This window comes from Zonotrichia albicollis, chromosome 1 (genome assembly GCF_047830755.1).
Source record: "Zonotrichia albicollis isolate bZonAlb1 chromosome 1, bZonAlb1.hap1, whole genome shotgun sequence".
Taxonomy (NCBI): domain Eukaryota; kingdom Metazoa; phylum Chordata; class Aves; order Passeriformes; family Passerellidae; genus Zonotrichia; species Zonotrichia albicollis.
In genome coordinates, this window is record NC_133819.1 from 112,517,328 (window position 1) to 112,531,978 (window position 14,651).

Below are 14,651 nucleotides of genomic sequence, written 5' to 3' on the forward strand. Positions count from 1 at the left end.
GCTTGACAGGTGTTATACTGTGCTCTCCAGTGAAGTTGTAAGCATAGACATAGAGCTTGGTATCCAGAGCTTTGAACATCCTGGTGCTTGGGGTGGAAATGCAGGCGGAGTAGCAGACACAGGAATCGGGAAAAAAGAGCATAAAATAATTAAGACCTTCGTGTGCTGTTACATTATTAGGAGTCCGTGATATTTTACATCTTGTAGCTCATGTCACTTAATATTGATGCCCTTATGTTTAAAAATAAAGCGTTGACCATGTGAAACACGAATGCCACGCTATGATTCTTGCGAGCAGCAGCCCGTGCGGGCGGGCTTTGTGCGGCGGGGATGGCCATCGCCCCCGGCACACCCGCGCCGAGGGGAGATGTTAGAGCTGGGCAGAGCTGGGCGGCGTTCCCTGCTGCGGCTCGCCCTGTGTGACCGAGCAGCCGGGCGTGAGGCTCCTTCCAAAGCAGAGCGATAGCTCCTTGCTGTGGGCAGGAGGCGGACGATGCTGAGGTACCGGGGCGCGGCGTGAGACGGTGAGGCAGCGGCCGTCGAGGTCTGGGGCACGCACACGGCTGTCAGGGCGGCGCTGGGCAGGGCACGGCGCGGTCCCCAGGGGCCAGGCGGCGTTTCTGGGCCGCCCACGGGTGCGGGGGGCGGCGGCACCGCCGGGGCGTGCGGGGGGTGCCTGGGCGCTTTGTGTGTGCCGGGGCCGCCGAACAGCTCGGGCGGCTCCGCACTGCCGGGGCGAGCGGCTCTTTGTGTGGGGGCGCGGGGCGGGGCGGGCCCCTCTCGCTGCCTTCCTTGCCTTCCCCGCCGTGCCCGCCCGGCCTGCCCGCTGCCGTCCCCGGGCGCAGCGCGGCGCCGGCCCGTTGCCATGGCGAGGGGCGGTCACGTGTGGCGGCGGCGGCGGCGGGGCTGACGCGCGGCGGGGCGGGGCGGGCGGCGGCGGAGTCGCGGCTGCCGCCACCTTCCGCACACCAGCAGCAGCAGCAGCGGCAGCAGCGCGGGGCTCTGCGGAGCGGCGGGAGCGCCAATGCCCGGACCGACCCAAGCCCTGTCCCCAAATGGCGAGAACAACAACGACATCATCCAGGATAACGGGACCATCATCCCCTTCAGGAAGCACACGGTGCGGGGGGAGCGCTCCTACAGGTACGGCGGAGGGGCTGCATAAGGCGAGCGTTGCATAAGGCGGGCGGGCTGCAGCCCCCTCCTCTCCCCCGGCCCCGCATTGTCCGGCTGCGGAGCGCTCGGGGGAGAGGCGGGATGCGTGCAGGGGCTCGCCGCGCCCGGGCGGAAGAAAGGCGCTTAAAAATGATAATTAGAAAAAAAAAAAAGAGGAAAAAAAAGAAAGAAGAGGGGGAAATAAAAGGGAAGGCGAGAACGCCCCCCGCGCAGGCAGCCAGCTCCCCTTGGAAAAGAGCCGCAGCACCTCGCTGCGGATCTCGGAGGGAGGCGGCGCCGTGCGGGAGGCGGCGGCCGCGGATGGCCGGGCGCGGGCAGCCCCTGCCCGCCCGGGAGAGCCGCACCGGGCACGGGGCAGCGCCCGGCCCCCGCGCCGGTGCGGGGGTGACAGCCGCCCCCCGCTGCTCGGGCGGGGGTGACAGCGCTGCCGCTGCCTGCGCGGGGGAGGGCGGCTCCATCCCCGCCCCCCGCTCCCCGCCAGCCCCATTTTGTGTTTATTTATCGTCTCTCGTTTGGGGGGGACACCCGTCTTTTGTCGCAGTTGTAGGCATTTTTGATGAATCGTTTGGCATGCGTTGCTGGCAGCGCTTCTGCATTAACATCTCTGACAATATGTTCCGGCAGATAAGCTCATTAAAATTGTTTGCATTGTTTGATAAGGGTCGCGGCGCAGCCCGGAACGCAACTGGTTTGATGTGCTCCTTGCTGCCGACTCGAAGGGCGATAATACGGCCGGTGGCTCCTTATGTCAATATACAGTTATTTTAAATGCTGCCTGGATGACAGCGAGCAGTGCCTCTGCAGAGAACACGCCCCTTAAAGCTGATTTCCAAGCAGCAGGAAATTATGCTGCTCTCAAATATCTGACTAAAGTGGCGAGTTGTAAGCTCGAATACATGAAAACAAACGTGGATGACTTGGCTTGTTTGTCTGGAGAAAATTGCGGTATTTTTTCTTCTGCTGAGGAATAACGGCGCTGCTACCGGCATTTGGCCATTAATAACCCTAACAGTGAATCTCATTGTTGATCACTCACTGACGGGTGAGCGTGAAATTCGCTAGAGATCCCAGTGTGTGGTTAGTTTGAAATGCACAAAATTTAGTCTGTGTCTCTCTCTGAAGCTGCTTATACTTTGTGCAGTGGAGCCCCAGTGCACACATGTAGCACAAAGTAGCAAAATTGCTTTTGCAAGGACCTATTTCTGCTTGCAGAAAGCCTGGAGCTCTCACTTCCTATATCTGAATTTCAGCTGAGTAGTACAAGATTCTGTTTTAGGGGAAAGCTGTATTTCTGTCTTGCAGCTAAGCAGAAATATGAAATAGGCTTGAAATATCACCTTAAGTTACTGTGACATGCCATAGGTACCACCGATTGCTAACTTGTTTCCTTCAGAAGAGTTCTTTGGAAAACCTTTGTTACATGGGGTTCTCCGTTCTTGTTTTTCAGGCAGTTTGTGTGTGTTTTTCTGCAGTCATCAACAAGTCAATTTTCTTGTCCTTTAGCCTGTCAAATTATACACTGAACTATGTCTAAAAAAGACGTGAGGCTGCTGTGTTCTGCGTGTGATGACAGGAATAACTGTATCACTTGCCCAGTTTTCCAGAAATTGCGAAGATGCTCTGCATCTGAATAGCCTTTCATCCAGAGAAGTACTCTGTAGTCTTTTAGGGATTTGTATCCATTTGTATTCCTCTCTAGAGCAATATAAAGGAATATAGAACTACTGATGCTAGCATTGCATGTTATGTTTGGGTGGTAAATAAGCAATCCAGTTCAATATATTTCAGAAATAAACCTTCAATGCATAAATAAAAATTTCTACTGAGGAATTCTATTTAGGTTGGGTTTTTTTCCTTTTGGAAACTTACCATGTTCTGCAGAGTCATAACTCCCATATCTGTTGATTTCTTCCTTTCTCTGGAAGAAAGGGAGAGTGATGCTTGCTTCCATCTGAAGCTAAAGTCCTTTAGGAAGTAAATGTCAAGCATAACAGAAGGGAAATGTTAGAGAAAATACATGAAAACTGGTGAAGTTTCTTCTTAACCCTGGGAAAAAATGGGTTTTAACTTCCATGACAACCTTTAGTAGCTAGGCAAGTTTGGTGCTTGTTCAGTGTGAGTGGCAGCAGGAGACCACTGGGTACAACAGATGAATTCCATCACTTCAGTGCCTGCTGCCACACTGGACTGTCAGTGCCATTCCAGAGCAGCTTGTAGGACCTCACCATATGACACATCAAGTTGCTATGCCTCTGATTGCTGGGCTGGCTTCTTCCATCTAGGAATATGGAATAAATATGTCATTAAACACACCCTGGAGCTTGACAGCAGATGAGCAAATTTGTACAAATTTAAAACACTTCTGCATCCTGCTGCTTTGCTCCTAAGTTAACCTGCATCTACCATGTGTATTGAGGTTCAGTATTTGCCTTTCCATCCTTCTCTCCTGTAGTAACAGAAATGCTTTCTCATTTTACAAGTTTTAACATGTTCTGTTCCTTAGATTTTTTAAAACAGAAGTAATCTTTACTGATCAGAAAATTTGTGTTCATCAGGTTAGATATTCTCAGACCTAAAAAAAAAAAAAACCCCTCTGCTACTCTAATACCAGGTTTTACCAAAGATTTGATATCCAACTCCTGAAGCAGATTTAAAAACAGCTGCAGGTTGCACCATTTTACAGACTAGGAAGCTGACATGGAAGCTATAAGTTATCCATGGAGTTGAGGATGCAGCAGGGAATTGAGCTTATACCACGAGTCTCAGCCATGTGCTCTGTATGCGAAGCCACAAATAGTTTTCCCAAGTCTTCCAAAGGACATATTATATTTTGCAGACTGGGACATACAGGCCCAAGGTGTTAAGTTTCTCATCCAGCTTTACTTAGCTGGTAAATGGAAACCAGGCACTTTGGCATAAAATTTAGACACAGGGTGATGTTACCTTTCGGAGTTAATAACTGTAATCAATCTGTATTGCTTGAGTGAGATGCTGTTTCTTGTGCTTCAGATCAGGAGCCTGTTTAAAATTTGGTAATGAGGTGTCTTTTTGTTGGCCCGAAGTAGACTTGGGGTAATTTCTGAGAACGGCATCACATTTAATGATAGTTTTACTTCTGCATTCAAAGATGGCTGAAAAAATTCAATGAGAAACCAAATCAACAGCTGTGGGAATAATTTTTTTAAAAATAAGACCTGTTTGCAGTGCTTTTTTTGCCAGACTCCATGTGTCTTGTGTGGTTGATCAGCTCATCATATTTTTAAAAGCTAAAGTATTAAGAGTGAATACTTCTAGGTTCAAATGGCATACCTAGTCTAAATCACCCTGGCCCTAAAGAGACAGAGTGTTGTACCTTCCTTTGCAGGATAGTGTGCTTGGCTTCCACTTTGTGTGTTTCTGGAAAAATGGTTTTCTGGTCCTTCATTCCCTGGCTAAATTTAGTTTTGTACCCAGAACTTGCATGAAGCAGAGGGGAAGGGGCTAACTTCCTGATTGTTTTGCTTGAAGTCACTAGGCTAGAAGGAAAGACTTTTTCTGTTTTAGTTTTTATCTATGAGTGTCTACCTTTCTAATGTTATCTGTTTTAAATATTTGTTTTTCCTAAGTGTCGTCTTCATTCTAGAAATCATTTTGTGAGCAGACAAATGATGGTGCTGTGCATAATAATGAAAGCTAGACAGCAGTGGTGATTTCCTCACCCACTGCTGGAATAAGTTGTGGGGTGTTACAGAGCATATCTGGCTGGCTTTTACAGCACTATGAGCTGATAACTTCCATGCTGAAAGTCAAGGTTTACATTACAGCAAAATCTGTTTTGATCGTTGCCTTCTGAAGTTGCAGTGAATTGCCGGATGCAGGCTGGCCCTAGGCAGCAGAGAGCATCCTTCCCGTGGCAGGAGCTGCCCCGGCTCTGGTGACTCTGTGCCTTCCACACGTGTGGCTTTACTCAGGGTTCAAAGGGGGACCTATGGCTTTGCCTTACTCTGGGCAGAAGGATTTTCTCACTCTAAAATTAGGTTCCACTGAATGTGGTACACTGAAGTAAAAAATATCATTTGTGTTGATAAAATTAATATATAAAGGCCCAAGTTTGAGAACTGGAAAGATGATACAAAGCAAAAGCAGTGAATTGTCTTCTCACTTCACAGTATTGATAGGTGTGACTTCTGAAACCGTAAACACCAGTCAAAACAAATGCTATTAAATATATTAGGACATGAATCTTTATTTTCAGAGGCATTTGCTTTGACCTAACAGTTTTATTGCAGATTATGACAATTTTGCCCTAGATTTCATTGAAAGCAGAAAAAAGTCAATAACAAATGTTAAAAAACCCATCAGCAAACTAGCATAAATTACACCCCATAAATTTGGCCTGTGCTTTTCTAAAAGCTGTAGTTGTGGTAACCCCCTTGTTTACCAAGCATCTGGATTGCAAGGAGGTAGTTGCTCTCAGTGAGAAGACCATCCTGGTGACTTAGAGCCAGCAGCTTACCAGCCAGCATTAAAGAGGAACCAAGGCAGAAATCTTTCCTTGGTTCCTGTCAGCTTAGGTACCCTCTATTTTCTCTTCTTTCACTTTCATAAAGCTGTCTTCCTATTGCTGCCACTGCTGTTCTTCTTTAATCTTATTTTCTGCTTAGGGAGTGCTCTGCCTAGAGAGAGCTGTTTTGGTGAGAATCTTCTGCTGGGCAGATCCAGCTCTCAAAAAGCACAGGGTGAAACTGTCTGAAGATTACTGGGAATCACATATGAGTGCATGTAAAAGTCTCTGAGGGTGAGGAGGATGACTCTGCTCAATACTGCATCAGTAGCTTGAGACTTGGAATATTAGGGTATCTCCGCATTATTGGGATATCTCTGTTGACCTGGATTTAGATCTTCCAGGATAATACCTCCATAGTGCTTTGGGGGCTGGAGGTATTTGTTTAAATCAGGGGCTAAGAGAGAAGGGGGCTTTTGGGGGACTGGGGAGAAAGGGGAGAAAACACTCCACAGACAGCCCAGTTTGTGTAAGGACATTGAGGTAATTTTCAGAGAGCATGAAATCCTCAGCTTACACCCTAGTGCTCTCACCATAAAGGTCTGAGAACGCCTAATTTGCACCCAGCCTCCGTGGGTTTCAGAAACATCCTGTAGGTGGGAGGCTGCGTTCTGGGTTTTGTTGTGTGATGTGGGGCTTTTTTTAACTACCTTGTTGAGCTGCATAGCAACAGCAATGTTTTTTTGGCATATGAACAGAAAAAGGAGCAAGTTTGGGACATGGGAGAACTGAACCTGATGCTGGCACTTTCAGAAACAGACATTTTGGCTTCTGCCTCACGTCTTCAATCTAGTCTTCCTAGGAAACAGGCACTGAAAAATATGCTGCATTTTGAAAGAAAGGTGATTTGGAGGTGGGGCTGTGGAGCCAGAGACCTTGATTAAAGCTCTTTCTTTGGCTTGTTTGAGGGAGATGCAGTTACCCCATCTGGACCACAGGAATGTTCTTCCAGGGGGCATACCTGGACTAACCTTTTGTGATATAATACTTGTTTTGGGAGCCACTAAGAAAAGAAAATGTGTGGTAGGTCTACATTTCAAGCCTTGGCATTTGAATGTGTGACTCTTTAAAAATATCTTCAGAGGTTTTGGGGTTTACTGGGGAGGTTAGTTTAATTTGACAGTCTCCTCTCCTTCCTCATGCCCAAAGCTAATTATAGCCAAGGCTTGGTAAGGAAGCAGATCAATAGTGTGCCAGCTTTTCATGCACTTTGGAAGTGCAACTTTCAGCCTTTGTTAGATAATTGAAAACGAGTGGTCTCGCCACATCTGTTCTCAATCACGGCAGCCACGGGGTGGGATGGCACCAAGGCCATGGTGGCGCGGTGGCGGCAGCAGCAGCAGCGCTGCTCAGGGACAGCGTTTGGCTGCTCGCATCCTCCTCACTCCCTGAAGCCTGGCCTCCAGCTAGCAGCGCTGGTTGCTCGCTCCCAGGATCAGTGCTGGGGAATGTAAATGGAAAACATCCGTGTTTCTGCTGCGGATGGTGTGAGCTGCGCTGTGGAGCTGTTTGGATTTTGCTCAGATCTCTGCTGCCTGACTCACCGATAAAGCATCTTCTTCGTATTGTTTCATTACAATTAGGTGGGAGGGGAAAGGGAATATCAGCTGTAACGTTTACTAAACATGCATTTAACTCTTGGGGTTTAAAAATAGTGTTGTTTTCTCTTTTTTTTTTTTTTTTTAGCACAGTTCTACTGTTTTGTGCTATGAAATATTTAATTCAAGATTAAAATCTTGCCTGTGATATTTTGAGAAAAGTTTGTCTGGTTTTCTAGTGGTATACCAAGTTATCAAATATTTTGTAGAGAAGGGTCTGTATACTGGAAGCACTCCTGTTAAATGTCTCAGTTTAGCCGCTCTGAAATAATTTCTTTTTTCCCATAGAGCCCCATGATTAGAGAAGGGTGCCTTTGTGTTAAATCTGTTTTTTTGCTATGCTATCCAAACAGGAAGTGTAAACATTCATTAGTGAATCGAGACTTAAGGATGTAGCTTCCGTAGGAAATCCTACAACTGTGCCAGATCATTCTGCCTGGAGAGAAATATGCCATGCAGGTTGTACTGTTGATCTTCTGGCCTTGTATATGACCACCTTGCATTGTATTGTCTCAGAGGCTTAATTTTCAATAGTATGGCAATTTGGAGCTCTGAGTCAGTGGAACCCTTAGCTGAGATCTGTGTGGTTCAGTTTTATCTTTTAGGAGCAACTCAAGTGAATTTCCCCCCTACAGCAGGGTTCCTTAGTACCATACAGATTTCCTACCCAAGCAGCTGTAATTATTCAGAGATGCACATGAATGCAAATTCTTTCCTGTCACTCTGGAATGCAGTGTTGATGCTTAGAAGGGCTTGCTGGCAATATGTATTAAACAATTTGGGGGGAGTGAAAATTCATTTTAGGCAAATCTTACACAGTTGTTATGCTTCGCTTCTTAAGGTTAATCTCTGTGGAGCTGGTCCAGTAATATCATGAATAGGAAGCACTGAAATATTTGAAGTAGAATACTCATTTGTTTTACTTACAGATTCAGTGTTACACAAATGATAGCTTGTTAAAATAACTATAGAATCTATGAGTAATTGTTTGTATGGAAGTGGAACACATAGCCCAGTGATATGAAAGTCCCACGGGAGCTTGTGTATACAGAAAGACCATGGTGTGTAGGAGTGCTGAGAACAGGGAAGCAGTGGTAATTGGCTGGATAGAAGGGATACATTTTCCCAAAAGGACAGCATTCAGTTGTAATTAGTCATTCTGTTGGAAACCTTGTTATTCAGTATGGTGTTTGTTATATTTTTTTGAATTGAGTTGTTTGGGGTCCATATTGCTGTTTGCCCATAATAATGTTTCAGTTATACATGATGTAGATTCTAAGTCAGGGTATAAATACATGGTTTGCAGTCAACACATTCATGTTGTGCTAGTTGTCAGATTCAAGGAGGCATAAGAAATATTTTCTTTTTATTTTTTTGCTTCCCTTAATATATCTGCAATGAAGACAGGCTGAGGCACCTGGGATTATTCAGCCTGGAGAAGAGAAGGCTCTGGGGAGACTTCAGAACAACCTTCCAGTACCTAAAGGGGGATTGCAAGAGAGCTGGAGAGGCAATTTTTACAAGGGTGTGTAGTTGTGAGACAAGGGGCAATTGCTTCAAACTGGGAGTATGTTTAGGTTAGGTATTAAGAATAAATTCTTTCCTGGGAGGTGATGAGACGCTGAAACGTTGCTCAGAGAAGTTGTGGATGCCCCATTTCTGGAAATGTTCAGGACCAGATTGCAAGAGGCTTTGAGCAGCCTAATCTAATGGAAGGTGTTGCTGCCTGTGGCAGAGGGACTAGAACTATATGATCATTAAGATCTCTTCCAACCCAAACCATTTTGTTATTCTGCATATTTCTGCCTGCAGAGGTTTGGCTCTCTTGTGCACGTTTTTAATCTGTGGTTCCCAAGTATGAAATGAGTTCCACAGGGGTGCTGTAGAACTGCCTTGTCTCTCAAGTAGCTCTATTTTTAATATGGTGAGGTGGTTTTTTCCACTACCACATTGTGCACACCCCCCAGTTGTTCCTGAAGGGTTGCACAGTATGGACCTGGTGGTGCTGGTGAACAAGATGAACATGAGTCAGCAGTGTGCTCTTGCAGGGACGGAGGCCAAGCCCATGCTGGGCTGCATTGGCAGGCATGTAGCCAGCAGCTCCAGGGAAGTGATTCTTCCCCTCTGGTGCTTCTCAGACCACATCTCACATACCGTGTCTGGATTTGGCCTCTCCACTTTGAGAGAGACAATGACAGGCTGAAGTGAGTGTGGCAGAGGGACACCAGGAGCTTGTCACCTGTGTTTGGTCAGTCTGGATAGGAGCCAGCTCAGGAGGGGGGAAGATCTCACTGCAGTCTTATCTGTCTAGTGGGAGACTGTGAGTAAAGCAGATGGAGCCAGGTTCTTTGAAGGAAGAGAAAGGTTGAGAGGCAATGGCTGTCAGCAGCTGCAGCAGTACAAAGTACTTTGGCTATTGGGAGGAATGTTCGCACAGCCAGGATGGTCAAACCCCAAAAGTTACCCAAAGGGACTGTGGAATATCTGTCCTTGGAGAGACTTGAAACTGAGACAAATGGCAGCCTTCTCTGGCTGTTTCTGCAGTGACTGGGAGGCTGGAGCAGATCCCTCTGGAGTGCCCTTCCTACCCGAGTCAGTTTATGATCCCATTCTGTAGCTCTAATAAACATAAACAGCTCGTGACTTAAAAAACAAAATAACAAAATCACGTGCTTGAAAAATGAAAGCAATATCATCTGGAAGCAACTTTTGTACTTCCAGGAAGGCGAAATCAGCCTTGTCATCAAAGGTTTCAAATGGAAAAGAAAAATGTGTGTATGCAGCCTCAGTATGACTTCATCAATATCAAACGTTTTCTAGTTTAATTCTTGTGAAAGCAATACTGCTGCTGCAGCACTACATTAATTCATATTCATATAATTTCATATTGTGCTCTCTGAATCACTGAGAGCAACTCCTGCAGTTTAGTACCCAGTTTGTAGAGACACAGCAGAGCAAAGGCATAGCTTTGCTGTATCATAAAATTAATTGTGTACATTGCAATTGAAGATTATGTCTGGAAGTTAACAGCTGATAAATTGCTCGCTCTACTTTTAAGGGATTGTAGCATTTATTTTCACACAGAAAATATTAGCATTATTGATAAGTTTAATCTGCAGAAAATGTTTTAATTGTGAGCACAGTTCTTAAACTGTGTCAGATGTCTGCTTAGTTTGATGTGCTTTCACAGGGAGTGGTGCAGAACTGTCTTGTTGCATGGCCTGCAGCAACACTGAGAGGGTTGAAGCAACTAAATACCCACATTGCAACCCAGAGTACCTTCATAGCTGCACTTACATCTAGTTGAGGGCAATTCAAGCAATAAACTTTTTCTTCCTTGTTTATTGTGAGAGTTGAACTTGGTAATGTCACTGTTTGCCAGCTGGAAGCAATACACTTTAGGAATTAACCTCAAGATATTCCATGAAAGGAGGCCAAATCCTATTAAACAGTACATCTATGCTTCTCTTAGCTTAAGGTGCAAGGCTTTACTGGGGCTTGTAGATAAAGAGTGTTGTAAGTAGTTCAGTTTCTACAATTACAGTTACATCAAAGCAGTAAACACCTTCTAAAGAACATTATTTAGAAAACAAAGCTTTGGGGATTTCCCCCTTTAGATAGGCAGAAGATGTTAAAAGTTAAAATATGTCCAAAAGTTGCAGTTTCACAGATCTTCAAAGACCAACATGGTTGAAAAAAGAAGTTTTGGCTAAGCTTTACTTGATGCTGGTAGACACCAATTATGTTGGTACTGCAACAATGGTAAAATCAGTCTGTGGTTACTGGCACACAGCAAGAGTAATATGTTACATAAATCACAGATGGCTGAGCTAGAATGTTCCTACAGGGCAATTTACTTCATGAAGGATTAGTGAATTCTAGTTTTAGTTGCTCCAAAATTAATTTAGCAGTTAAGCAATTGCGCTTAGAAGTTCAGCCCTGTTCTAGATAGTACTTGGTCGGATTAATTCTTAAGATATGTAATTTACCAGTAGTATGTTGGACACCAGAATAATTTAAGAGTGCTTCTTTGTCTGTTATAGTGTTAACTCATGAGAACAAGGGAAGAGGTCAAGTTAGTTTGGTATCCAAAACCAAATTTAAGTGTTGTGGCTGGTAGTCTTAACACTTGCAGTCTGTATAATATTAGAAATGTTTGTAGGGAGTAGGGAGCTTGTAATAAGCCAATGACAGGGGTATTTATTTGGGCCTATATCATCAACATAGGAGATGTCAGAACTCCAAGATTTATTATTATCATCATTCTTATTATTTTTAGTCTAGCTTTCACCAGTGGTTGAGGGAGAAGAGGGAGAGAGCCTCAGAGCCTTGTAAAAAGCTCTGCAGCCTGTTGGTGCAGTGGTCTGCAGAGGCAGTGCTGGCAGGGGACTTTCAGCTGGTTTGTGTCACAGGTGTTGTCTGGAGCTTGGTCCTGCATTCCCAGCAGAAAGCCTGGTGCTTCTCCTTTCCCAAATGGCAGCAGAGCTGTGATAGCAGTGAGAAGTCTGGGCAACCGTACTGAAGCTTAATATTTTCATTACAAAAATACTCAGGCATGTTTTAGAGGGTGATGCACCAGTGAAAGCAGCTAGCATGGTTGCCTGTTGCTTCATCTGTTGTCACATGCTTGTTTACAGCTTCAGGGCTTAAAATAAATGTTGTCTTATACCCCTGATGAGTGTCGTCACCTTCCTGCCAGGATGACTTGTTCAGGGATGGAGTGGAGCTGGCTCACTCCAGGAACCTCAGCAGCTCTGTTGTGCTGTGCTCCAGAACCTTTGCCCACAGGTCCTGGCATAGCTGCATGAGTGGTTGCTGTGCTGTTTCTTGTCCTTTACTTGGTATCACTCCAGGAACTTTCAAAGTGAGCATGGCCTTAGAAGGCCACTTAAAAAGGGCCTTGTTTTCTGCAAGAATAGAGAGTTGGACTCAATGACCCTTGGTGGGCACTTTCCAACTCGTGATATCCTGTGATTCTAACATATATGTTATATATACCTATGTATTATTCTAACCTTAAGGTTAGAATAAATGTTGCAATGCATAAATCAGTGCATATCTGCACTGGTTTTTAATGCAGGAGAGAGAAGAGTTGATGCATGACCAAATCCTTGTGCTCTGTATCATAGTGCATCATTTGTGAGTGGGAAAGTGGTACTGCAGTCCCTCCTTAGCTGGTGCCAGAGGTTTCCCATGGGAGTGCTCTGCTCCTTAGCTTCCCCTGCCTTGGACAGCAGGGTTTTTTAAGTGCACTGCAGTCTCTTGTTAGAAAACAGCAGCCATGTATTAGGAGAAAGGTATTGCATTCCCCCTTGTTGAATCCTCCTGTTTTCTCTTTTTCCCAGACTTGTCCTCTTCGGAAAGCTGTGGATGTTCAGTGCCTGTCTCCTGCTGACTCACTGCCTCTCTTGCCTGGCTCTGCAGGCTTGTGAGGCGCTGGAGGCTGCTCAGGCCCCCTGTCAGGAGGGCTGTATAGTATTACAAAATCTCATTTGCCATGAGGTTATGCTTGGAGTAAATCAGCGTGTTACTTTAGCCTTTCACCTCGGAATGTATACATGCCAGAGAGGAGGAGGGGGGCAGCGAAACCCCAGATAGGTCAAAACTAAATTCATTTGGTGACTTCATCTGTCTCTAGCTGGATCCCATCCCTGCTGAAACTCCCAAGCCTTCCCGCAGCGTTGTCTGGACTTAAAAGGTGGAAATGGCAGGAGGCGGGAGCTGCCAGAGCTGCTGCAGCGTGGCTGCTGTCCTGCTGGGCTCTGCTCTGACACACTGCCCCGCAGCCCCAGTGCCCAGCGCTGCTGCTGCTCCTAATCTGCCTTTCTGCCTGTCCCTAGCCCTTCCCACTCACAGGCAGGTGTTCCCTGGGGGCTGCTGGGGTGGCTGGCTCCGTCCGCCGTGTTTCGCCTGGTAGTTCACCTGCTGCACTCATATGGGCCAGTGGGTTTGGGGACAAGCTCTCCTCCACCGCTGTGTTCATTTTCCCCTAAGTCTGCATTTGCTAAAGAAATCTCCTCTCTGAAAGTGAAACTACTCATCCATCAACTCGTGGGAGCAAAATAATTATGGTTCCCCTGTTATTTTCACTGCTTAGGCTAGGAACTGAAGTTTGCTTGCATGGGCTGCCTTTCAAGGCATCCTTTCTTCAGTGATCAGCACTGATGTTACCTTGCTTCATGGCACATTTTTGATCTCTTGGAAATCCTTTAGCAATGTCCGCATGTTTGCTTGGTAACCTATTATTTTCCATAAGGGAAAAAAAAAAAAAGGAGAATTGAAATTCCTGCTAGTGTCTGGGTGAATAGAGACTTTGATTAATAGAAGATTAAAAGCTGGTTTACATAGCAGCTTTCTACAAGTTTTCTAGTTACAAAATGGTCATACACATCTTCAGTTTTCTAAAATCTAGGTGTTTCTAATTGACTTGAGTTTATTGCATAAGTCTGAGAATTATTTTCCTTTGAATCAACCTTTTTTATTTTTTTCCCCCTTCACAATCCCCTTGTCTATTGTGAAAGGTAGACTAGTTGCCAGCGTCTATTGTGAAAATTTGACAGGTTGAATATCTTACTTCAGGGCATCAGAGCAGCGATTCAAGCTTAAGATCTTAGAGTTGAAAGCCTTGACAGGGGGAGGGTAGTGACTATAAGTAAAGGCAGTGAAGTTTTTTAGCATTGCAGCCTTGCCACGGTTAGGTTCCTCTCATTCAGTCTACCTCAAAGGATTTTTGTTGCTCATCATTAATAAAATGCCTTCTTAATTTGTAGTCACATTCTTTTTGTACTGAAATTTTTGTGTCCTTACACCATGTTAAATAGTGCCTGTCTATTCAACAGAAAGCATTACTGTTGCTTTGTTCAACTGCTCTAAGGTGTGGTTTGAGAGTGCTGTGCACTGCTGTGGTTCATTTCTAACCAGAGTGAATATACCTGGGTGGAAATGGTGGTGGCTAGAGGCTCTGAATTGCTTCCATTTTGTGTAAGGCTATTGATGTCTGCCTTTCTTGAACCTCTGTCCTTTGTCAAGAATTCTTTTTTTTTTAAATTAACATCATAGAAATTGATAAGGAACCTTTCAGAGCATGCAAATACTTTCAGCCGTAACAAAGATATTCTGTGGTTAGGTGTTACTGTTGCATTGTACTTGTGGTGGCAAAGGTGAACCCTGAAATAAAAAGGAATTTTGTTGCTGTAGAGACATGACATTGCTGTTTCATTGCCACAGTTTCAGTGGCAGCAGGAGTGAGAATGTAGATGTCTTATGATATGGCAATACAACTGGCAGATTCAAGTGAATGCAAACATGACTGGCAGATGTGAGTCAGTGAATGT

At 45.3% G+C, this 14,651-nt stretch overlaps 1 protein-coding gene across 5 annotated transcripts in view; it reads left to right on the plus strand.

Annotated features, from left to right (window-relative positions):
* The window catches only part of MAPRE2 (microtubule associated protein RP/EB family member 2), a 98,307-nt gene that overhangs the window by 40,341 nt on the left and 43,315 nt on the right, over nucleotides 1-14,651 (plus strand). The window contains exon 1 of one of the 5 annotated variants that reach the window (XM_074550618.1): nucleotides 901-1,143. The exons of 2 other annotated variants lie outside the window; for them this stretch is intronic. In XM_074550618.1, the coding sequence (XP_074406719.1) occupies nucleotides 1,025-1,143 (119 nt within the window). In that variant the 5' untranslated portion in view covers nucleotides 901-1,024. Of the gene's footprint in view, nucleotides 1-900; nucleotides 1,144-14,651 lie in introns of those variants that run through there. 2 more of the 5 variants (XM_074550633.1, XM_074550641.1) reach the window with 2 other exon arrangements.